Raw genomic sequence first — 20227 nt, 5'->3', positions numbered from 1 at the left:
ATAAACTGAAAAGGGTAAAACAAACAAATAAAAACAAACAAATAAAAACAAATAAAAACAAACAAAAAAATAAAAACCACTGTGTTGAGCTGTTTTTCCTTGCCCCTGGATAAAAATTAGGATAGATCACTGTTTGGCGTGTGGCAGATTGCAAATGCTGACACTCTGGTTAGGTACTTTGTTCCTTTGGTGATCTCCCTGCTGAGAACTTCTGACTGCAATTCTAGACCTTGATTCTAGGACTCTACTTCACACAGATATTTTTCTCTCCTGGGGTCACCTTAAAGTTTTTTGGAAAGAGTCTCTTCTGTGAGGTTCGTATCTTGCTTTTGGGAAACATAAACCTTTGCTTGCTGTGAGACGTGCAGCACATTCCTACCGTAGCCTTCTCTTCCGGCTCTGCCTCCATAGACCACTCCAGCTTCTTCTTCAGGCTTTTTTTTAAGGAGAGGTCACGCCTAAGTGATACTGTCTCACAAATTTCAGGGGACAAATATTAAACTCTCTTAGTCATTCTCTGAAGTCACCTTCACTTGGTTGAGGAGAATGGGAAACGCCATAGCACTCTAACAACTCTCTTGTTAAAAAGCCCTCATTACCAATCTCCCTTTTTAACCTCATCCTTTCACATGCTCCAGGTGGGCAATAAGCTAAGGGTCCCAAAACTGGTTTCACAACTTTTGGCTTGTCATGTTAAATGGCCTGGTACTTAATGTTGTCTTTGAGGCCTCTCAAAAGTTTGAATTAGGAATAGTCACACAACATATATACTTTATTTATTTTTAATTTTGGCTGCGTTGGGCCTTTGTTGCTGCACCCGGGTTTTCTCTCTTTGCGGCAAGCGGGGGCTACTCTTCATTGCAGTGCGCGGGCTTCTCATTGCGGTGACTTTTCTGGTTGCAGAGCACAGGCTCTAGGTGTGCAGGCTTCAGTAGTTGCAGCACACAGGCTCAGTAGTTGTGGTGCGTGGGCTCTGGAGCACAGGCTCAGTAGTTGTGGCACTTGGGCTTAGTTGCTATGCGGCATGTGGGATCTTCCCAGACCAGGGATCGAACCCGTATCCCCTGAATTGGCAGGCAGATTCTCAACCACTGCACCACCAGGGAAGTCCCTACATATATACTTTAAATAAATGCCATTAAGTTACTTTCATTTTTACTAAGTGAATGAAACACTTTAGATAATTTTATATTTAGCATAGTAACAGAATTTAAAAATAAGTGACCTCCCCAAAACCTAGTCTAACACTAAAAATAATTCCAGTAACCGTAACATTTCATGTGGGTCTATTTTAAAAGTCTAAAATGAAAAAAGCCCCCCCAGAAATAAAGTCTCTTCCACTAGTTCAAAGGTATAAAGGAATGCGATATTATTTGTGAATGCTACAGACAAGAAGTTGGCAAACGTTTTCTGTAAAGGGCCAGAGGGTAAATATTTTAAGCTTTGCAGGCCGTATATCTCTGTTGCAACTACTCAACTCTGCCACTGCAGCACAAAAGCAGCCACAGACAATATGTAAACAAATATGGCTGTGTTCCAATTACACTTTATCTATAAAACACCAAAATGGTCTGGCATTAGAGTTCACTTACCCTCAGTCTCCCATAAGAATTAATGAAAAGAGTGTTGGTTAACTAAAAGGGACTGTCATAATATAAACCATAATATATTACTTATTCTAATATATACTTATTAAACTGACATAATGGTCACAGTAGCATTAAACAAATATCAGTTTGTGGTCCAACATCTTTATCTTACTTTGGGAATTACTTCTATGCTAACCAGGGGAGCAAAACTGACCTCATTACATTTGATAAAAGGAAGTAAACAGTCCATCTTCTTGTATGACATTGTTTAGATCCCTCATCAAAAAAGAAGAATGCCACTGTTATCAAGGCTTAACTACCTCTTTTTAATTACGAGAGTATTTGCATGAGAAAGATTAAAATGAAACTTACTCAAAAAAGGACTGAAAGTATCAAAGAAGATCTTCATTGTAATTTAATGTTTACCTGGTAGTGATTTGCAGGTTGCTGATAAACGGGCTGAGCTACCATCACAGTGGAACTAGGTATAGAACGTGACTATAAGAGGAAAGAAAAAGAAAAATTATTTTAGGCAAGATTCTTTAAAATAGTTTATAATGAAATTTATCTCACATTGTTACCTAAACCCAGTCAACTTATGGTTTATGATTGGAAATGTCATTTTTCCACCTCTTATTGATATTATTACAACTCCACTTTAAGTCTATTGAAATTATCACAGTACTTCTACCTCCATGTGGTTTCATTTCCATAGTAATGCTAAAACAACCACCAGAAAAGTTGCTTTTAGTCCAAATATTATGAAAGTATAGTTCTAAGAGAATGTTTAGAGGAAAAATGGCAGCTGGACTTAAGGTGACACTGCCTATTTCCATTGTGGAGACCAGCAGTAGATAATGTTTACATAGCATTTAGAACTGAATGAATAATCATATCTGATTTTGCCACTAATTTCCCACTATTTATGAATAATCAACATCCTATTCCTTTGTTATACATTTAATTAAAGCAAATACATTATTTATTGAAGAATTTGTTAAATTCTATTTTATCATTTTGATATTTAAATGAGATAGTCATCCAATAAATTTACAGGTGATTTATTACGTCTTAAAAAAGTACATGTAACACTTGATTATTCAAATGGCGTAAACCCCAAAATAGGTTATTTATTTATTATTATTATTTAAAAAATTTATTTTTGGCTGCGTTGGGTCTTCGTTGTTGCACGTGGGCTTTCTCTAGTTGCGGCCAGCAGGGGCCACTCTTCGCTGCGGTGAGCGGGCTTCTCATTACAGTGGCTTCTCTTTGTTGCGGAGCATGGGCTCTAGGCACGTGGGCCTCAGTAGGTGTGGCACGTGGGGTCAGTAGTTGTGGCGCACGGGCTTAGATACTCCGCGGCATGTGGTATCTTCCCAGACCACGGCTTGAACCCCTGTCCCCTGCATCGGCAGGCGAATTCTTAACCACTGTGCAACCAGGGAAGTCCCAAAATAGGTTATTTAAAATCAGATCATTAGAAAAACAGGCAAATTGTATTACAAAATAGGTAAAATAACCTTTAATGATAGCAATTAAAATTTAGTTTCTAACATGGGATCTAATTTGCATTGTTTTGTTTTAATGTTCACCCCTCCCCCCCCAAAACTGAAGAAAAGTATCATAGTTTTGCATAATTTTCAGACTATCATGTGCTAATAAAATTGTACCACAGATTAACATTAGAAAATAATAATGTAGGGGGCTTCCCTGGTGGCGCAGTGGTTGGGAGTCCGCCTGCCGATGCAGGGGACACGGGTTCATGCCCCAGTCCGGGAAGATCCCACATGCCGCACAGCGGCTGGGCCCGTGAGCCATGGACGCTGAGCCTGTGCGTCCGGAGCCTGTGCTCTGCAATGGGAGAGGCCACAACAGTGGGAGGCCCGTGTAACGCAAAAAAAAAAAAAAAAAAAAAAAAAAAAGAAAATAATAATGTAATTTATATTAATAGATTAAAGGAGGAAAAAATGATAATCTAAGCAGCTACAGAAATTGCATTGTTAAAATTCAATACCCTTTCATGATAAAAACTCTTAGTAAACAGAATAAAAAGTAACTTCCTTAATTGACTTCGGGCAATAATTCTCAACCAGGTGCGACTCTGCCACCCCCCCACCCAGGAAACATTTGGTAATATTTTGGTTTTCATAAATGTAGGGAGGCTAGGATACTGCTAAAAACCCTGCAATGTACAGCACAGTCTCCCACAAAAAAGAATCAGTTATCTGGCCCAAAATGTCAATAGTGCTGAGGTGGAGAAACCTTGGTTAAGGTTAAGAGTATCTTAACATATATATGTAGGTTTTGGAAGATACTCATATAAAGCTTAATAGTGAGTTACTGAACTTATTTCTTTTTTTAAGAAGAAGTGTCATATAAATACTGTAGCAGAGACATTGCCAGTCAATAACTTGATGAGAAAAAATGAGAAACAGAAGAGCAGAAAGGAACAGAAGTATTCTGAGTCCTAAATGATTGCCTATATGAGAGTTTGGCAGGGTTACTGATAAAATATCAACATTTACAAATCAAAAGCATTACTACACACCAGTCACAATCTATTAGGAAGTGTGATTAAAAAAATACACCATTCATAAAAGCAACAAGAACTACAGAGTACCTAAGAATAAATCAAACAAAAGATATGCCAAACTTTTTTTACAGAGAAAGAAAATTTTATTGATGGATGGAAATTCTAAATCATGTTTATGAATGGGAAAATTCAGTATTATGCCTAAATGTCCCAAGTTAATCTATATATTTAATGCAATTCTAACAAAAACTAAGGCTTTTCACAGAGCTGAACAAGCTGAATTATGAAATTTATATTTATAAAAGCAAAGACTTAAGGATAGATGAGGGACTCTTAAAGAACCGAGTAAGACTATGGCCCTATCAGATTTTAAGACTTATTATAAAGCAACAGGAATTAAAACAGAATTGGGCAGGGCAAACAAATACACCAATGGAACATAACAGAGAGCCCAGAAAGAGACTCCACACACAGAAACTCAGCATTTGACAGAGGATTCATTTCAAAACAGTGGAAGAGGATGGATTAGTCAATATGTAAACTGCAGATTTAAAATCTAGATGTGAAAAACAGCAACAGCATAGTATTTTTTTAAAAAAAACACTAAAAGCTGAAACCATAAAACATTAATACATCTATCAACATTAAAACGAAAAACTTGTGTATCACAAAAAATACCATAAAGTTAATGGACAAGCCACAAATTAAAACATATTTACAACCCATAGAACTCATATAATGAACTCAAGAAAAAGATAACAATCCCAACAGAAAAAATGGGCAAAAGAAATGAAGAGGCAGCTCATAGAAGAAACTGAAATGGCAAATAAATATATGAAAATATGTTTAATCTTACCACTGACTAGGCAAATGAAAGGTAAAACAAGATACCATTTCATAATAATATTGGCTAAAATACAAAAATCTAGTAAATTAAAGGACTGGCAGATTATGGAGAAATTGAAGCTCTCATAAACTGTTATCTAACCTTTATACTGGTACACTTTAGAAAGATATCTGGGAACATTTAGTCAAAGATGTGTATAGTCTATAAAGGTGAAATTCTACTTGTACACGTATGTCATAGCCTAGACCAACGTCAGAGAACACAAAAATCTTCCAGTGGTGCATGAGCATGAATAGGTTTAAGAGTATTAATTTTCAGGTATTTCATATGGTCTCCTTTCTGATTTGATCTGTCTGTGAATGTATCTGTGTACAATGGATTCTTCTTTTCAAAACTCCCCTTTTACAACACTTTTCCCCTTCACTATGAAAGGCACACTCTCACTCATTCTGGATCTTGCTATAATGCTTTGTTCTGGAATGTAAACATTAACAGAGCATCAAACAAACAGACAATTCAAAAAGGCAATGCCCTTCAGAAACAGGAAAGAGCAAAGCAAAAAGAGTTTGTATAAGAAATATTAAGGGGAAGATGGTACCTTATTTCATATCCAGGGAACAAAATAAATTACAACATGGTCACAGGGATACATATTAATTCATTTATTTGAACTTAAAAATAGAGTCAGAAAAAAAAAAGTCAGAATTTTCTAATAGAGAGTAAGTTTTATTTGATTGGTTAATCTTATTTGGTTGACTAGTTTTGTTAACTGAATTATGGAGCAGGCATTTTCCGTTTTTTTTTTCTTTTTTTTATTGCGAGATATTTGACATACGACATTATCCTAGTTTCAGGTGCATAACATAATGACTATATATATATATATATATATATATATATATATATATATATATATATAAAGAATGAAATGATAACCACAATGAGTCTAGTTAACATCCATCACTACATGTAGGCCATTTTCCAGTCTTAAATGAAATCTATAGCTACAGACTTTTATAAAATATATATCTAAAGCAAACCTACAATATATAATATGTCTAAATTATTTAAAATTATGGTAAATTTTAGATTTCAACTTAAAAATGAGAGTATTCATAATTTTTCAAAAAAATTTTAGAGGATATATAAGCAAAAAACTTTGAAGATTACTGTCCTAGACAAACTCTCACACAATACATACAAAATCTAGATGTTCAATTTAGTCTGCTTAAAAAAATTTTATACTCTGTTTATTATTTATTTACTGTTATGCAACTTGCAACTTTTCTAAGTGGGGTAATGTATTATAATAAATAATTGTATTTATTATATTTGTATATTCAATATATTATAATCATAAACAATATATTAATTATATTTATAGAATTATATTCATACATATATATTCTTCACTCTCAGACCTACTAAATGTAGATCAGTAGGGGTTGGTTCTGCCCATTTTTTAAAAAAAATTTTTGAATTTTATTTTTTTATACAGCACTTTCTTATTAGTCATCAATTTTATACACATCAGTGTATACATGTCAATCCCAATTGCCCAATTCAGCACACCACCATCCCCACCCCCCCGTGGCTTTCCCCCCTTGATGTCCATATGTTTGTTCTCTACATCTGTGTCTCAACTTCTGCCCTGCAAACCGGTTCATCTGTACCATTTTTCTAGGTTCCACATACATGCGTTAATATACAATATTTGTTTTTCTCTTTCTGACTTACTTCACTCTGTATGACAGTCTCTAGATCCATCCACGTCTCAACAAATGATTCAATTTTGTTCCTTTTTATGGCTGAGTAATATTCCATTGTATATATGTACGACATCTTCTTTATCCATTCGTCGGTTGATGGGCATTTAGGTTGCTTCCATGACCTGTCTATTGTAAATAGTGCTGCAAGGAACATTGGGGTGCATGTGTCTTTTTGAATTATGGTTTTCTCTGGGTATATTCCCAGTAGCGGGATTGCTGGATCATTTGGTAATTTTATTTTTAGTTTTTTTAAGGAACCTCCATACTGTTCTCCATAGTGGCCATATCAATTTACATTCCCACCAACAGTGCAAGAGGGTTCCGTTTTCTCCACACCCTCTCCAGCATTTGCTGTTTGTAGATTTTCTGATGATGCCCATTCTAACTGGTGTGAGGTGATAGATACCTCATTGTACTTTTGATTTGCATTTCTCTAATAATTAGTGATGTTGAGCAGCTTTCATGTGCTTCTTGGCCATCTGTATGTCTTCTTTGGAGAAATGTCTATTTAGGTCTTCTGCCCATTTTTGTTCAGAAAAAAAACAAAACAAAACTCCACACGTGATTCTCTGAACTTGTGGAATATGACCATAGAATGTACCCCAAGAAAGCTCCAAATGGATTAAAGTATAAAGTAAAATGAAATCATGGAATAACTAGCAGAAAGTAAATCTGAGTAGTTATCAGATCCCTAGTGGGGCAAAATTTTAAGTGATGAAGTAAAATGAAAAAATTAATTGATTCAGTTATAAAACTTTTAAACTCAAAGAATGAAAAAGATTAAATAATACTGTATAAAATTTATACATAAAATAATGAAGTTTTGATTCTACATTGTCATGCAAATTGATTAGAATAAAAAATAGGACCTCGATGGTTAAATTTTAAAAAATCACAAGCAATTTACAAAGAGTACATGCAATATCAAAACTGCATTGAAAATACTTCATCTTACTAAATTTTTTTATTGACGTATAGTTGATTTACAATGTTGTGTTAGTTCCAGGTGTACAGCAAAGTGATTCAGTTATGCAAATATATATAACTGTTTTTTCTGAATCTTTTCCCTTATAGGTTATTACAAAATATTGAGTATAGTTTCCTCAATGTAGTCTTGATTGTAGAAAAAAACTTACAATGTCCATCAATAGGGGAATATACACTCATACAATGGAATATTATAAAAAATTTAAATAAATGAACTAGATATGCTAGGATCAACATGGTTTAATCTCAAAAACATAATGTTGACTAGGAAAACCAGATTATTTATATAGTGTTTAAAAACCGCCTAAAGCAATACTATGTATCTATTGTTTAACAATCTCTACATTTGTCGTAAAAACATATAAAATGGAAAGAAAAGATACTCTGGTTAACCTCTAAGGAGGAAAAGAGGGTAAGATAATTGGGGCAAGGAGACTTTACTTGAATTTGTCATATTTTATTCCCCCTATTAAAAGAACTTAAGTAAATATGGTAAAATGTTAACCTCTATTAAATTTGAGTGGTAGCTACATGGCTGTTATTATTTGTAATTGTCTGTGGTTGAAATATTTCAGAAATAAAAAATTTAATAGTAATAGATGGAAACCCTTCTAAAATGAAATTACTTACAGGCCAAGGTGGTGGGACAGAAGCTACCTCTGGAGTATGAAAATAAGCAACACCATTATGATAAGTGTAAGGATATCCAGTTGAAGTTGTTAGATACATTGTTCCAGCAGCTGGCATTACACTGGGACCTAAAACAAAGTGTAAATAGTAATAATTGAAATGTTCAGTTTGACATTTAAAAATGTAATTTCTGAACAATGGAAGATGTTTATCTTAACACATATATATAGTTACAGTAAAAATTGAATGTTATAAGTTCTTTAAAAAATTCCATATGTTAAAGTATATTTGAAATATATATTTTCAAACTCACTACCTTAGAGCTTTTGTTAGCTTAAGGTAAATGAAAGAAAAAGAAACAAGTTTAATAAGGAATACTAAAAATTCACCAATTCAGATTTTAATACTAGTATAATGAAACACAAAACTTAACAATTGAGATTATTATCAGCAAAGTCATTATTATTACAAATATAAATTACATACAATTTAGAGTTTCCTGAAGACTATAGACACTGTAGTGAAGTTCCTAAGATCTTAGTAAGACTGTCTATTTGTAAAAGGCCAAAGAAAATGGAGGCAGTGAAATTAGACAAAATTCTACTTTCCTCAAGACACTTGTTCCACCTTACAAATTCTTTGGATCTACTATCAGCAAGCACTCACTCATGCTATGACTATATTTTATTCTCTAGTCTCCCTTTGCTACAACTGCTGCTATTACAAACATGACCACAGACCTTTATGTTGCTAATTTTGGGTCCTCATCTCTTTTCCTAGGTGAAAGTTATATATACTCCTCCCCCCAAATTAAAAAAAAAGACTAAAAATTTTATATGCCAAGTTAGATTTAAGTACTTGACCAACAGGTTATATAAATTACTGAACTGGCAATCCTCCTTCCACTATACTAGTGCTTCTCAAAATTTAAAATTCATTATAATAACCTAGACAGCTTATTAAAATACAAATTCCAGTTCTTTCAAGAGATTTTGATTCAGGAGGCCTGGGATAGGGCCTGAGGAACTGCATTTTGACAGATTCCAAGTGAACTGTTGGTGGCTGCAAACCACACTGTAAGCAGCACTGGCCTGCCACTCTAAATAGCAGTACTACTTCTCAGCTTTTATATTTTCACCACATTTTATCTAGTATTGTTATAGCATACTTTAGTGGTTCTTAATCCAATGCTTTTGAGAATCTGATGAAAGCCACAGACCCTTTTCTCAAAAATACATATATTCAAACAAAATTTTGCACGCAATTCAGAAGGTCCATGGATTTCCCTCCAAAGATCATCAAGGAACCACAGGTTTATCTGTTAAATAAATAAATTTTGAGTGTTTACTATTACAAGGCATTGAACTAGGCCCTAGTGATACAGCCAAAAAGAAAAAAGAAAAAAATGAGCATGCCATGGCCTCTATCTTCATAGAAGTTAGGTTCTGGTAAGGAAGATAGTCATTAGCTAATTACACAATTAATTAAATACAATTTTGATGAAGACATGAAGAGGTAGTATAGGGTACAATGGTGAACATTTCAAATATATGTATATATATATATATATATATATGTATATACGTAGCATCTGTGAGGAAATGACATTTGTTTTGGGCTGAGCTTTAAAGAACGAATGGGATGGCAAAGATCACTCTAGGTAAAGAAAATAGTATATCAGGAATATGGTTATGTTCTGAAACTGAGGGAAGGCTAGATGGCTAAAGCATGGAAAGAAAAGAGAAGGACAGCTCGAAATAAGCAGAGAATAACATGATAAGATGTGCACTTCTGAAAGATCACTCTGGCTGCCTTGTGTGTGATAGGTTGGAAGGTAGCATGACTGGATTCAGAGAGACCAGTTAGGAGGCTTTTCTAGAAATTAAGGCAAGAAAAGTGGGTAGCTGGGTCTAGAATATTGGTAATGGAGATGGAAAAGAAGTGATAGATTTGAAAAAAAAAGAGATAAGAATCCCTTATATTTTGTAAATATATCTTTAATACTTATCCTTTCTTTGTAGAAAAGTAAAAATAGCTTTGGAGTCAAACTGTCCTGGATTTGAAGGCTAATGCTACCATTTGGTTAAGTTATTTAACCCCATACTTCTCAAATTTGGGTCTAGCATGGTTATGTCAGGAAATATGAAAAGGCACAGGCTGAACATGGTGATCTTCTTACAGAATCAGTCTTATTCAAACAATTATTTTTAGGAAACATTTTAATAAACAATACAGTGTTATAGAACAGAATCCAAATTGCACATGAAGTTTTATATAAACCATGAGACTTTAAAGACAGTTTAAAGAAAATTAAAGAATTTAAAGAAAATTTATAATTCTGGTATGGTGCCATTGGGTTAAGACCCACAACATGACCAGATTAACTCTCCCCTACATTTAAGATTATTTCAGCAGAAATGTTTCTAAAACAATGACTTTACCTTTATAAGCTGAATTTTCTATTTACAAAAATAGAACTAATAATACCTCACAGATTGCTGTAAAGATTAAATGAAATAAATGAAAACCCATAACATTGACCCTTGCGCTGAATAGTTCTTAAATAACTATACATCTGTTTGAAAGCATTCAGCATACTGCTGATTTATGTTCTATTTTTAGCAACTTGTGGGTCATAATATGAACATTACTAGTTGTTCCTACTGATGGTGATAATGGGCTAAAGAACTGCTATTACATGTTATAGCTTAACTCTTGCATCTAACAACAGTAGTCTGAAAATATTCAGCATTCTGCCATATTTACTGCATTCCATTTTGGAGTATCAACTTACTAAGGACACTTCAGTTATCTTCTGAATTAACAAATACTAAGTCAAAATTAAACTTGATATCTGTTAACTTCTAAGTCAAAAACAGAACAGTCCAAATGAGCACAATCTATTAATTTGTTAACAGATGTACAATATCCACCTAATGTTTTAAACATCCCAGTAGACACTAGGACACAGCTAAGGAAGAATAAAAAATTGAGTTACAAATTTTATGCGAAGTTTCTCCTTCTAGCCAAAGATTCTGTTGGAGATTTTAATAAATATTATAGGTAAAAGTTAACTGTAAAGATGTCTAACTTAATAAATGGGAAGAGTGAGGAAAAAAAGAGTAGAGTCGAAAGCATTACTAAAATTTGAGGAAGGCATCTAACTTAGCCAGTTCCTAAAGCTTTAGGGATTGTTTCCTCTGTTATGATACATGTGGTTGGGTTACAGTATGTACCATACAACCAGAGTTTTTGATATTTGTTCTATATTTTCACTTTCTGTAATTTTACTCTAATTTTAAATTACTTTGTTAATTAGAAAATTTTCTAAATAGTAATTAACTACTTTTAATTTCTTTTGTAATTTTAAACTATATTTTTATCATAAAAGATTTTTCCTTTAAAGATGTAACTATATGGAATATAGTTAAACACCATTGTTTATATAAATTTTGCCTAGTCCCCCCTACCCTGCAAACTAATATATTTTAATTTGTGGTAAGAAATATTCATTTGACCACCAACTTCACTAAATTTACTTTATTAAATGAAAGAAAGCTGATATTTTAATGAAGTTCTATTAACACTCTAATATTTCAAAAAAGAACCATGCAAAAATACTGAAAAATACATTAGTTCTCAATACATACGAGGGATCCCTACTTGTTGTTTTCTTATTGCTGGACCAATGTTCAGTTTCTTGTCCTTGTAATTAAGTTTTTCAGCCTAAAATAAGAAAAAATAAATTATTTTATTATCATTCTTTGAAAGTGGCAAGGCATAGTGGAAAGGGCAAAGTCTTTGGATTTAAATAGATCTGGGTGTGAATCTTGGTTCCAGTGCTCTGGCCCTAATTCCTCATCTGACAATTTACTAGTTATTAGTGTGTGTGAGCAGAGAGGTGAAAAATTTGAGTCTCCTTACACACGTGGTCCCAGCTAAGGTCAAACAGGGTGACACTGTTTTCTTTTTCCATCTTTTATACTGTAAACAATTGTCCTTTTCATGTTCTATTTAGTGTCATGTTTTCCACATTTTTGTGACTTATGTTGGTATTTTTGCTATTTAAAATGGCCCTCAAGTGTAGTGCTGAAGTGCTTGCTAGTGTTCCTAAGTGCAAGAAGACTGTCATGTGACTTAATGGAGAAAAATATGTGCTAGCTGGGTTTAATTCAGGCATGAGTTATAGTGCTGTTGGCCACGAGTTCAGTGTTAATGAATCAAAAATATAAATTAAATATAATATCTTTAAACAGAAGCACACATAAGACAAAGTTACGTATTGATCGGCTGATGAAAATATTGTGAGCAGAAGCTTGTGGGACCCTAGCCCTGTATTCTTCTAGGTGCAGCACTTCAATATTTGCTAATTCAGTGTTCATGGTGATTTTATAGAACACACCACTACAAATAATGAGAATCGACTGCATATGACTTAAATACAATTTAAATAAAATTTTTTCCTAAAAAATTTAAATGTTACAGTTGCCAAATTTAAAGTTATTATATATTGAACTGCAGGCTATAGACTTTTTCTATGAGTGCTCTTAGTTTATATAAAGTTTTTCAGAGGAGGGAAATAATCTCAGATAACCTCACTCTAGGAATCTACATTTGTAGTGTTTTTTAGGAATTCAAAGTGCTATTAACACTTCAGGAAAGATACATCCTTAAATTCTTAGTTTAAGCAAATAAAGTGAAAAATTATATACAAACTTCACAACCATACTTACATAATTATTTGGAATTTGTTTTTCTGTAGATAAAATTTCTCTTTAATCTTTTTTTTTTAATTCATTTTTTTGGAGACCAATGTCAATCTTAAGATGCAAAGAAGATAAAATTTTTTTTTTTTTTTTTTTAGCAATCAATCATTGTACTGGAACCCTACTATTATTAAATTAATACCTTAAAGGATTAGTTTCAGAGAAAGAAGTTCTAAAAATTAAGTTAAATACACCAAAATATCTTACCTCTTGTAAAATTTTTTGTGCATCTTCTTGTGTTTCAAAAGTGACAAAGCCATACCTAAATAAATGCATTAATTATTATCTTAGAACATTACATTGGAATATATTAAGATTAAATTTTTTTTTTTTTTTAAGAATGGGCCATTGCGGGGGACTTCCCTGGCAGTCCAGCGGTTAAGCCTCTGCATTCCCAATGCAGGGGGCATGGGTTCGATCCCTGGTTGGGGAACATCCCACAAGCCTCAAGAAGCAGCCAGAAAAAGAAAAAAAACAAAAAAGAAAGAATGGGCCATGGTAGGAGTGAACATTTTTCCTTGGTGCACCAGTATGCAAAACTTAGGAGAATCATTCACAGCTTAACACTGTCACCTCCTCTTAAAGGGAGGGGCCTAAAAGAAAAAAAAAAACCCTGGGGATCTTGAAACAGTTTCAGACCTGAGCTGTAAGTAAGGCAGGAAAGCATGCAAGATTTGTATTCTGGTTTACAAATTGGAATGCAATAAATTTCAGTCCAGAGCACTAATATCCTTTTAAAATGATAGAAGTTTGGTTTAAATAGAAATCAAAGCAGAAAAAAACCTTTAAAAATTTAGAAGTTTCAACATAATAAAATTTTTTATGTGGGTAAATGAGTATACAAACATATTATTTACTATTATCAGCATATATAAACTGATAATGCAACTATTAGTATATTTCCCAAATAAAATCAATTAAAAATATGTACAACCCAGACTTTATATATGCTTTTTCATATATACTTGTTACCTTCAGAGTATAAATCATGATCAAGACACAAATACACAATGTATGCCATGTCCAAAAAGCCAAAATAGGTAGAAAAAAAGGAATGAAAGAAATAAAAAGTATATCCCCCGAAAATGTAATCTCTATTTGCATAACTTAAGGAAACTCTTCTTTGTAGTGCTAAACTATTATTTTCCTCAATTCATAATTACTATTATATAATTATGTATGGTGTAATTAGTAAACATTTACTGTTTCTTCAATTCATAATTGCTGTATTATATATGAATTTTCTTTTTCAACAAAGGAATTTCTTTTTTTCTATTTGCCCAAACATTAAACAACGGCTAAAGAAATATTTTTACGTTATTATTAGTTTTTTTTTTTTTTGGTAGAACACATATACCACCCAGTGGAAAAAGCATAAAATACAGTCTACATTTCTATGTGTGTTTTTCAATGATTAAAAAATGTATATTACAAATTCTATTAAGCCAAGTAAAAGAGGTGCAATCTCACTTCATCCTAATATTGATTGTCAGTCTCAGGAAATATCTCATTTGTTTAAAAATAACCTCTGCAGGATCTCATCTCTTCCAAAGTGTCCACCTGTCATACTTACATGTAGTTTCCCACTAATATAATTTTCCCTCCACCTTATTGGTCCCTTCTTTTATGCCTATAAGTATGTATATATTGTCTTTTTTTCAAGAAAACAAACATAATCCTTCATCGATTTCTTTAACTTTGCAGTCAAACTTCTTAAGCGAGTACCCTATGCAAACTACCGTTTTCTTCTCTGGTATTTGGCTTTTGAATATACCAATCCACTGAAACAGCTCTAAGGGCACTAGACAGTTCTAGACAAATCCTACTGCTTTTTTCCCTTAATTTTCATTCTCCTTGATTTGGCAATTAAAAATCATTCTCATTAAGAGTTATATTTCTCAGATTAGTCCCCTAATTAGGTCTTTGAGGCACAACCTATGGACGCTCTTTTGTGTCAGCCTTTTTCAGGTAAAGTTCTCTCTAGTCTAAAGCAGGTATACAATTCCAAAAATATCAGATTCCTTTAGCTTCTGGTGCCTTGGCTACTGGACAAGAGCTACTTGACATTAAGTACTTATTACCGAACAATGAATGGTCCCTCAGCCTTTGCAAGAATAACTTTCCAATAGATTAAGGAATATTATAGTGTCACTATTCCTCCAAAATACACAAACACACACACACTGAAATCAAAAGGTAGGAGGAAAGAAGAAGGCATGAAACTCTCTTTTAAAAAATGGAACCAAAGTAAATTAGTATACAAAACCTAGCAATCCAATAAAAATAAAATTGTCAATTCCATGTACTATCCATAGTGATACTAACCCTTTGGGCACTCCAGCTCTGTCATTTACAATCTTCACTTCTTTTACAGACCCATACTGGGAAAAAAATTTTCTTAAATCATTTTCATTTGTCTAATGGTATAAAAAGAAAACACACAAAAACCATTTTAATTGATAAAAGATGAAACAACTCCTATGCTTGGTTTGGAGACACAAAAGGTAACATAAATAACAATATGGATGTAAGAATGCCTCTCATCATAAAAACAGTGCATGAAACCACTAGGTTATTAAAATCAATATGAATACTTTGCTTTATGCAGAGTTGTTAATACTATGTCATAAAATATTACACTGCAATAAAATATTTTAAGCTGAATTTTTAAAAAACTACAAAGAAAGCTCACTATTTAAAGGAATTCTTGTTCTCTAGTTAGCCAGTTTTTAATAAAATGTACTAGGCATGGCTATAACTATACTAAGGGCATACTACTATTGGTTCTTGTGGTTCAGAGAGGCCCACAGTCATAGCAGTGGAACTAGGTTATGCTGGCCTATACCAGTCACTCTATTTTAATCAGCAGAGTCCCCAGGAAAAGTAAGGTCTTAGGAAGGAAATATATTTCCAAAAGTACCTGAACTCAATTTGTGATAACAACAGAGAGGCTACAAGATTTAAAGTTTTTAGATGCTTTATCTGTATTCAATATACATGTCAGCTAAATACAGACATTATGATGATATGCAAAAAAAATTGAGTCATAATTAGACTATCATGTACAAGATGCCTACAAAGATAGTTTGGCATATCTGGTTTTAATTGAAATAGTCTCAAAATAGACCCATATCACCTTTCTCTAGAGTATTCACACTAAATTCATTGCAATTTCATTTTCTGGTTCAGCTATAAGTGTTTGCCCCCAAGAGGTACTTTAAATATCCATAGAAAAATTTTTTCTTTATATATCTAGGAAAAGACATGCCTAACAGCAGAGCAATATTTCTTGAGTTCCACTGCTACCTCACTACTTACTGGTTTTTAGTTGGTAACCTAAAGCCTGCTAAACTGGATGATGACAAATACTGAGTTAATCTGAGAATAACTGACTGCCTCATTTCAATAAACACAAAATGGAATCAACGTCAGAATAAGGTTTCTATTAGAGACTTGAAAACAAATTAATTCAAACTATTCTCTGATAGAAAAATCACTAGCTCAATTTTGCAGCTCCATTTCTTTGCTGAAAAGTAAGGACACAGAAAGTCAAGATGATTAAATATTAAAAGGGATGGGCTGTAGGGTTATAAAAAGAAGAATTTTTAAAAGTTTGAGACTGCTTGCTACTACGGTAAACTATTTCCTTGCTGGAAATTACCTATGGTTTTGCGAAAGGTGTAAGTATGAGGGAGAGAACCCTAGCAGTTATGTTAAAGCTATGACTGTATTGTAACAATGGCCCCCAAAGTTCATATTGTAGCTGATTGGCTTCAATAAAAACCTACACTAACCTAGCCATATAAATTATTACATTTATTATTTATTTAAAAGTATACTGAGCTAATATAATATAAATTCTGAACAAGAATATTCAACTTGAATATTTATGGTCAGCTATTAATATTTGCTACAGAAACTGAAAATTTTTTTTTAAAAATAAGCATTTCATAACAAATTATTTTCCTTAATTTATTTTTAGTGAACCAATCACATACTTGCTTAAGACTCACAGTTTTGACAAATACATTAAGTGTAACATTTATCTTGAGCAGGAAAAAAGTAATTCCATACAAATTGTGAGAGATTGATCATTGGAAGATAGCGAGTATTAAATGTCAAATATCATACCCTAATTGCACAAGTTTTTTTTTTTTATTAAGACAACTCCCCCTGAAATTTCCAGTATGTAATATGGAAGCTTGGAAATCCTTCGATATATCCACTTGGAAGTAAAGGGTGTTCCTAAATTATCCATGCTTGCCTTTCCTGTAGGTGTTTAACTACCACCACCCACATGGGGGTGCTGCATCTCACAAAACCATGCCTCTCTGAAAGAGTGAAATGGCTATTACATTATTTAAACATATTACTGTTAAAATGCTTTATTCTGACTAGGACACAGGCCTTTTTTAGTGACCAAATTCTAAATTAGGTGATAGAAAGCAACCTGCAAAAGACAGAAATCTAGGAAGTTACTCAGGAGCCTAAGATGAAAGTTGGGATAAAGAAACAGGATTTCATAAAACTGCTGTGTTTTTGTTTTTTTTTTCCTTAATTGAGTCTTCTTTTGAAAATTATAGTCACTCATTATTTGGGCTATTAGAGTGTTATGTAAAAAAGTATAATTAGTGTGGTATGGTGAAATAAAGCATGTGGAGATATGAGTCAGAAAAACAGAATTCTAGTTTTCACTTTGTCACTAAGTAGCTAGGAGCTTATAGATATGTCAGTGAGCCTCAATTTCCTTGTATGTGAAATTGGACAATTATATATACTCTATTTAACCTACATTGTTGTTGAAAAGATTCTTTGTATTAAGACAATTTGAAACCTACTAATCATTATGCAAATAGCAAATATGTTATTTTTAAAGTTGCAAGAAGAAATAATTTCTGAGAAATAAAACACTTCTAATACAAAGAATACACTATGTTGCATGCATAATTAGGTACCTTAAGGTCGATTCCTCCTACAAAGATGCGATTAGGGACCACTGTTCCATATCTTGGGGCACTTGTTGGGTTATTCAAAGGCACAGGTGACACAGGATTAGGGGATGGAGATAATGAATCTGTTTGCATCTGATTCGATGTTTGCTGTAAAATAAAATTCTTTTAAACTCTTAGTACTGGGTATAAGTTTTGATGCAGGATGAAAGCATATATCCTTCAAAAAGATAAGTCATTGATAAAATGTAGTATTTCAGACTTTAATTTTATGCTAATATTATGAAGATTATAATTAGAGCTAATAACTTTTGGGGGCAACAAAAATATAAGAAATGTAGAATTCATTCCTCTACAGAGACGATCTTAAATCTTAAATATATTATTTAAACATACATATGTTAGTTATTATTAACTGTACTATTTAAATATTATAAGCATTAAGAAGGAATATTAAACTCAAAAAGAAGTTTGAAAAAGAGAAGAATAACCCTGGACAGCTAGGAGCTGGCCTGGCACAACCAACTAGGCCCTGGTGTTAGGAGTTGGCCGGGAACTCACAGCTAGGCTGTGGTGTTCTCTTGTTAACAGAACACCAACATCGGGCAAGGCTCCTCTGTGATTGTGGTGGATGAAGATAAAAACAAGATCACTCCATAATCGTATCTGTACATTGACAAAAACAAAAGCATTACCCAAACCACAAGAATGACCAAACGTCCTTCTCTCCTGCCTGATAAGACTGCTCCTTTTTTTAACAATCACAGCTTTAGCTTCAATCTATTTTTCTTGTCTCCTAGGTAAGAATTAACATACCCAATTATAGAATTACTCCCACCTCCTGACAACATGTATTTCAGAGTAAAGCTTTCTTCATTAAACCCTCTCTAAAAAGTGCTTAATATAAGCTTAAATCCTATAATAAGTTCTTCTAACACCTTGCTGAGAGGCCACATGGTGTATGTTCTTCTTTGTTGTTAATTCAGAAGATCCAACTTTAATAAACTGCAGGTGTATTTGTGGTAGTCTTTGGCTAAAGGGCATTGACGAGTAAACAGACTCCGACACAAGTTCACGGTTTTTCAACTCTAAAGTCAAATTTTTAAAATGCACTTGGCAATTGGAAAAGTGGACCGATTTAGTAAAAAAAAAAAATAAAAAAATTGTATACCTATAACTCATAGGTATAAATTTTTATACTAAAATTTTTTATACTAATTTTTTCTTTATGCTAAAGAATTGAGTTCATATTCATATGTTCACAATTCTAAGTCGGCAACCTAATTTAGATTCTAATAAATATATATTAACATATACACCTTCGCACAATGGCAAGATAGTAGACTCCTCAGGTACACCTGAAAAAAAACAAGACTTGAGAATAGAATTTTAAAGAGAAACTAATTTAAGAACTTGCTAATTATTCTCCTTCTGGGAACACGAAACAGACTTTTGAGACCCTAAATGAGTGCTTCAAAAAGCTTGGAGTTGATGATTTAAATTCTCTGAAAAACAAATTCATGAAAATGAATTTCCAACTTAGATAATGGAGTTGTTCTTTTTCACATTTGCTCTCCTTTCACTTCATTGGCCAATAAAACCATAATCCCTAAATTAATCTCTGCAAGATGTACAGAGAAATGACTAGGCCAGTAGTGACTATGGGGCTATAGGCTGGACCTTATGGGCTATATTCTCCATCTAGTCTTAAGGGGGAAAAACACTCCCTAGTAAGGGAGTTCATAAAAACATCTCTTAAACCACAGAGTCATCATATTTAATAATTGCTATGTTGTAGTTGCCAATTAAAGAAACTGGGAATCCTAACAGCATCCTCCCTGGGCATCTGGACGTTATTTGTAACTTCAGTCACTTTACTTGTAAGACATAGTGCCCAGACTGGATGATTCTGGGATGCTTAGTTTTACTTTTCAAGTGTGGATTTGTATTGCTAGAGATAATAGAACAGCTCTGGTAGATACAATCTTTTCTCTCTGCCGGGTTACAGAATATAGTCATTACCTATTTGCAAAGTTAAAAAAAAAATCTATCTTCATGAAATTCTCCTCCTAAAAACAAAATGAATTCAATGGATGACCTCTTTTGTTCCAAATTTGTTTAAATAAAAGTCAACTCCATTAGTTTTCATTAAGAGAG

The 20227-nt window shown here is 33.1% G+C and overlaps 1 protein-coding gene across 1 annotated transcript in view; it reads right to left on the bottom strand.

Annotated features, from left to right (window-relative positions):
• The window catches only part of BOLL (boule homolog, RNA binding protein), a 54924-nt gene that overhangs the window by 32880 nt on the left and 1817 nt on the right, over nt 1-20227 (bottom strand). Inside the window, exons 2-7 of the mRNA XM_067739867.1 lie at nt 18077-18220; nt 15447-15538; nt 13329-13383; nt 12006-12081; nt 8356-8483; nt 2016-2087 (exon numbers count right to left, since the gene is read on the bottom strand). Coding sequence (XP_067595968.1) covers nt 2016-2087; nt 8356-8483; nt 12006-12081; nt 13329-13383; nt 15447-15538; nt 18077-18220 — 567 coding nt within the window. The remainder of the gene's footprint in view (nt 1-2015; nt 2088-8355; nt 8484-12005; nt 12082-13328; nt 13384-15446; nt 15539-18076; nt 18221-20227) is intronic.

This window comes from Pseudorca crassidens, chromosome 6 (genome assembly GCF_039906515.1).
Source record: "Pseudorca crassidens isolate mPseCra1 chromosome 6, mPseCra1.hap1, whole genome shotgun sequence".
Lineage (NCBI taxonomy): Eukaryota > Metazoa > Chordata > Mammalia > Artiodactyla > Delphinidae > Pseudorca > Pseudorca crassidens.
Note: the sequence above shows the minus strand (reverse complement) of the source record. Positions and strands in the feature narration are given on the sequence as shown.